The sequence below is a fragment of the Prionailurus viverrinus genome, chromosome B4 (genome assembly GCF_022837055.1).
Source record: "Prionailurus viverrinus isolate Anna chromosome B4, UM_Priviv_1.0, whole genome shotgun sequence".
Classification (NCBI taxonomy): domain Eukaryota; kingdom Metazoa; phylum Chordata; class Mammalia; order Carnivora; family Felidae; genus Prionailurus; species Prionailurus viverrinus.
The window spans coordinates 72,634,692-72,639,816 of record NC_062567.1 but is presented as its reverse complement, the minus strand read 5'-3'; the positions used below and the strand labels follow the sequence as shown (position 1 = coordinate 72,639,816).

The 5,125-nt window shown below is 43.0% G+C and overlaps 1 protein-coding gene across 1 annotated transcript; it reads right to left on the bottom strand.

The window, feature by feature from the left end:
• Positions 1 to 648: 648 nt before the first annotated feature.
• On the bottom strand, positions 649 to 1,572 carry LOC125171296 (olfactory receptor 8S1-like). The gene has a single exon (XM_047868613.1). The coding sequence runs from the start codon at positions 1,570 to 1,572 to the stop codon at positions 649 to 651; it is 924 nt and encodes a 307-aa protein (XP_047724569.1).
• Between the last annotated feature and the right edge of the window lie 3,553 nt (positions 1,573 to 5,125).

Below are 5,125 nucleotides of genomic sequence, written 5' to 3'. Positions count from 1 at the left end.
TAACATAGGAGTTTTTTTCTTTTTACCCAAGTTTTGTTTAAAAAACTTAAAAGTAGTTGGTATTTGTAAAAGTTATCTTCTGTGTAATACATTTCTCCACCCCCCCCCCCTTTTTTTTTAGATAGAGAGAATGAGCATGATGGGGGAGGAGCAGAGAGAGAGATGGAGACAGAGAGTCCCAAGCAGGCTCTGTACTGTCAGTGTAGAGGCCGACGCAGGGCTCAAATTCACGAACTCCTGAGATCATGACATGAGCCTAAATCAAGAGTCGGATGCTTATTTGATTGAGCCACCCAGGTGCCCCATGCCTCCCTTGTTTTCAATTCTCTCTGCGACTCCTCAGTCAGATGCCGAATCTCCTGAAATGATCATCGTATCTTTTCAACCTAATTATTTTGTCTTATTGATCTGTTTTGTGGAAAATTGTCTTCACGTTGTCTTCCAACCAACAGAGCAGCCTTTCCAAAAGAGGAGCCCAAATCAAGATCTACTGCCTTTGAAGAACAGGCAAGCTCTGTTCAGACAAGCTCTAGAGTCTCTCTTCCAAATTACCTGACACTGTGTGGGAAGAGGTGGGAACAAAAGGAGAATGCAGTGGAACACAGTCTTTGTGATTTTTGCTTAGTCAGTGTGTCTTTGTTCACTACATTAGAGATATTTCCCCAGTGTCCTTCTCACAGCCGCCTTCACCTCTTTGTTTTTTAGGCTGTAGATGAGGGGATTCAGCAAGGGCGTGACTGCACTATACTGCAAGGAGAGGAGCAAATCCAAAGAGGAACCCGAGGGGGGCATGAGATAACAAAGAAAACCTGAGCCAAAGAACAGGATCACTGCGATGAGGTGGGAGGAGCAGGTGGAGAAGGCCTTGCTTCTGCCTGAGGTGGAGCTGATGTGCAGGATGGTGGAGATAATACGGGCGTAGGAGAAAAAGATTGGGAGGAAGGTTCCCAGCCCGTGCAGTAAACTGGAGCAGAGCAGGATATTGGTTGTGATGGAGATATCAGAACAAGACAGAGGGAAAAGAGCAGGCAGCTCACAGGTGTAGTGGTGGATGGTTTGGGCCTCACAGAAGTCCAGGTTAATAGCCAAAAGCACAATGACGAATGCATTGAGAGAGGCCAGGACCCATGAGGCCAGCACCAACCCCACACAGAGCTGGCTGCTCATCACTTGGCCGTAGAGCAGAGGGTGGCAAATGGCGGCATAGCGGTCATAGGCCATCACCGAGAGCAGACAGGCTTCAGTCCCCGAAGAAAAAAACACAAAGAACACCTGAGTCAGGCAGCCTTCTACTGAGATGGTTTTCTTCTCAGACAGAAGGTCCTTCAGTAGCTTGGGCATAGTGACAGAAGAGAAGCAGAGGTCCATGAAGGACAGGTTACTCAGGAAGAAGTACATGGGTGTGTGGAGGCGGGAGTCGGTCCTGATCACCAGCAGCAGCATCAGATTCCCCATCATGGTCAGGAGGTAAATCGCCAGGAAGAGCACGAAGAGCAGAGCCTGGATGTGGGGGTCGTCGGACAGCCCCGTGAGAATAAACTCGGTGATGATGCTGTGGTTCCTCCAGGCCATTTGTGGAGGGGATTTCCCTGGAATAAAATAGAAAGGGGGTGATATCATCTATGATTGTTCCCATTTTTTAGGGCATCATCATGTCTTCTTATACATCCCTCCCTCTCTGCTTCGCTTGACCTTGTGCTCAGTATCTCAAGGCTGCCCTCATTGTATCTCAGGAAGAGTTTTTATCCTTTCTTGTCTAGTATTCACGTACTTTAGAGAATTCCATTCTTGTTTCACAGGGATTTGCTGGATAAATAGTATTGCTGCCTTGCTTACACATTAATTGTTACTCAATTTTCACTGCATGCTCCAAAGTTCAGAAATCCTTACCATCTTGTTTCAAAAGCCATTATATGACATATCTACAGCGAATGTTTTACGCCTTTTCTCCTTTCTTCATTCTTCTTGTTCAAAATAATCCAAGACTTCTTACTTCCTAAACAGCACAATAAACTTTAATAGGATTTTTTTTTTTTTGTAGACAGAGTATATACAAAAAATTCTATTTGTTCTCACAGCCATTTTATGGGGTATTTTAGGCATAGAAATTTATCCCATGTCACCCCTGAGGAATATTATACTGAGCCCTATTGAGAACAAGTAGGAGAGCCAGGAAATAGATTCTGTAGTTTTTTCCTAATTCTCATCCCAGCATCTAGAAACAAAGACCACTTTTCCTGCCTTGACATTCAGACTTCCTCCTCATTTGTCTGAATCTATCTTTTGGCCTTTTTCACCCCTTTTGATACCAGAAAGGTCTATTTATTTTTGTGTCTGTGATTACATTGTTCTGCTTTCACATGTTCTCCTTTATTCCACTGACCCAAATTTTCATGTGACTTCCAGCCTCCCCTCAAATCCTACTATTTCCAAGCTCAAGCTCATCTTAGACCCAAGTCTAGGTTCCCCGTGTGCCTGGGCCAACAGTGCAGTGTTTACCTTGGTGTGACTTCAGCTAGATCCAGTGGTGGCGAAGCATAAACAGCTGGGGAATTTACTTTTGAGGAGCCTGCATGGATAAAATTGTAAACAGTGTTGAAAGCAAACATTTCACGCAGAATCTTCTCAAGTGAAGTGGAATGATAAGTGTGTTCTATGCTTATCAAAGATTTGGAGAGCAACAAGTTTTTGTGGGTAGGGCTATCCTGAAAACTGTTTCCATTTTTCTGCTTTCACTCCCAAGAGGGTACCTGACCACAGTATCTTTGGGGAGTTCAGGGTCCCATCTAAGAAGACTGTAGCGTTTTTGAAAAAAGTATTTTTTTATTAATGTGCTAACATCCACGTTTTGTGTGGATGAAGGTAGCAGCTATTTGTATCATATGATTTTGGGATATCACAAAAAAGGAGCTCACCTTCCTCACCATCCTAAACAGCAACTCAAACTGATTACAGGGATTTCTTTAATGACCAAGGACAAAGTCTTCTATTCAATTCTAGATTACATTCCAGGCATGAAAATAAATCAATTTTTAAACAGGAAATGAGTATTTCATTCACTATTTAAAATGAAAGACGGGGCGCCTGGGTGGCACAGTCGGTTGAGCGTCCGACTTCAGCTCAGGTCACGATCTCGCGGTCTGTGGGTTCGTGCCCCGCGTCGGGCTCTGGGCTGATGGCTCGGAGCCTGGAGCCTGTTTCCGATTCTGTGTCTCCCTCTCTCTCTGCCCCTCCCCTGTTCATGCTCTGTCTCTCTCTGTCCCAAAAATAAATAAACGTTGAAAAAAAAAATTAAAAAAAAAAATGAAAGACATTGGCTTTATTTCATACTAACATAAGAGAGACTCATGTCAGATTTACACGTGGGTGAGAACAAAGGACTGAAATCAAACAAGGGGTGGGTGAAAGGGTAAAATATGTATATAAGAGGATTTCACAAGTGTTCTAGACAACCCTTGCCCACACTGGTTTTTGGATTTGTTTGGAAAGAATAAGTGAATGAAGGATGTGTTTGGAAGGTCAGTTTCCAAGTGGCTTGAGGCTTCCTGGGGCTGGGTGCCATGTTCTGACCTTCTGTGCATGAGAAGTAATTTGAAAGGAGAGGAAGATATCAGTGCTGGAAGCAGGAGGGAGCCAAAGGTCAGTGTAACCCACTTGAGACTGTTCTCATAGCTGTCCTCTCCAGTACTGTGTCACACTATTCACGTTGTCACAGTGGTGGCTAGATCTGAAGGTTGTTCTAATAATAGAAAAAAGTACGAATAGAGAAGTTCTGTGCAAGCAGGGGAAAAAGTAGCTTCAGCAAGTCAGCATCTATTTCTGTTATCCTCATTTCATTTCAGGTGTCAGCTTTCTGCAATCTTTTGGGATCCTGATGCATAAAAGGATTTATGTCTAGGCTGTGAGATGTCCCTGTCACCAGTGTCATGAGGGAGCGAAGAGAGATCTTTCTGAGGTCGTGTCCAAGGCAGCTGGGACAAATGCAACATTTTCAGTAACAGAGCCCTCAGGGGCCAATCTTGAGAAGGAGGTGGCCTACCAAGGAGTGGGAAGTTTCCACCACAGCTCAGGAAAGAGGAATGGGTTGAACAGGAGTCTCAGGGTCTAGCACTAGTGGGATGTATCAGGAGGTTCTGGGAGATGGGGTCAAGGTGGAGAATGGTGAGCAAAATTAAAACACATATAGAACTTTCTAGGAAGAAAAAGTAGAGGGATATCAGATATGTTGGAGGATATTACCATGCTCCTGGCTTTTCCTGGAGGAGGCAGCTCCTGTGTGTTCTGGCTTTCCCGTTCAGGTAGACACATCATTGGTAAATTCTCCCCATAAGAGAACCTATGTCACCGGAGTCTGACTATTGACAGAACAGATAGCTTTTTCTTCTTGTTGTCGGTGATATTAGGCATCTGAATGGTTCAAACTTTAGGAACACTGAGGAGGCCAGAATATCAAGATTATTTCCTGAATACCTTAACATAGAGTGGTGTCATTCTACAGTGCAGGCCACTCTGTGGAAGGACAAGAACAATATCTATAAAGAAGCTCATATTTCCAACCAGCATATTTCCAACTTCATTAAAACTTCCTCACATGATCTCAGATCTAGTAACCTGCCATCTCTTCGTTTACTTCCTCTGTGATTCTGAATACTATCTTAAAAATACTTCTTAAGTAAAGAACAATCTAATAAAACCAATCAGAGGCTGTCTATGCTTATGCAGCCATGGGCTGGGTTTGGCACCCAGGGGAAGCTGGGCCAATGCTTTGTATTCTCTGAAGTCTAGTCTGAAACCAAGTTCTGGACTTCCTAATTAACACACTTTCCAGCTGACTAGGAAGGTAAACAGTAAGAGGCACAGGGGAGTATTTGAAATTTCTGAATTAAAGCAATTATTTAAAGCCTAAAAGAACTTTTATTAAGCTGGTAGGGACTGGAGAAGGAAGGATAGGAAAAGGATTTTTAAATCTCTCTCTCTCTCTCTCTATGTATATCCTCAACAAATGTTAGCCAAAAGGAATATATATATATATATATATATATGATTATATATATATATATATGATTATATATATATAAGATTATATATATATAAGATTGAGCCTTGTGTTGGGCTCAATGCTTGG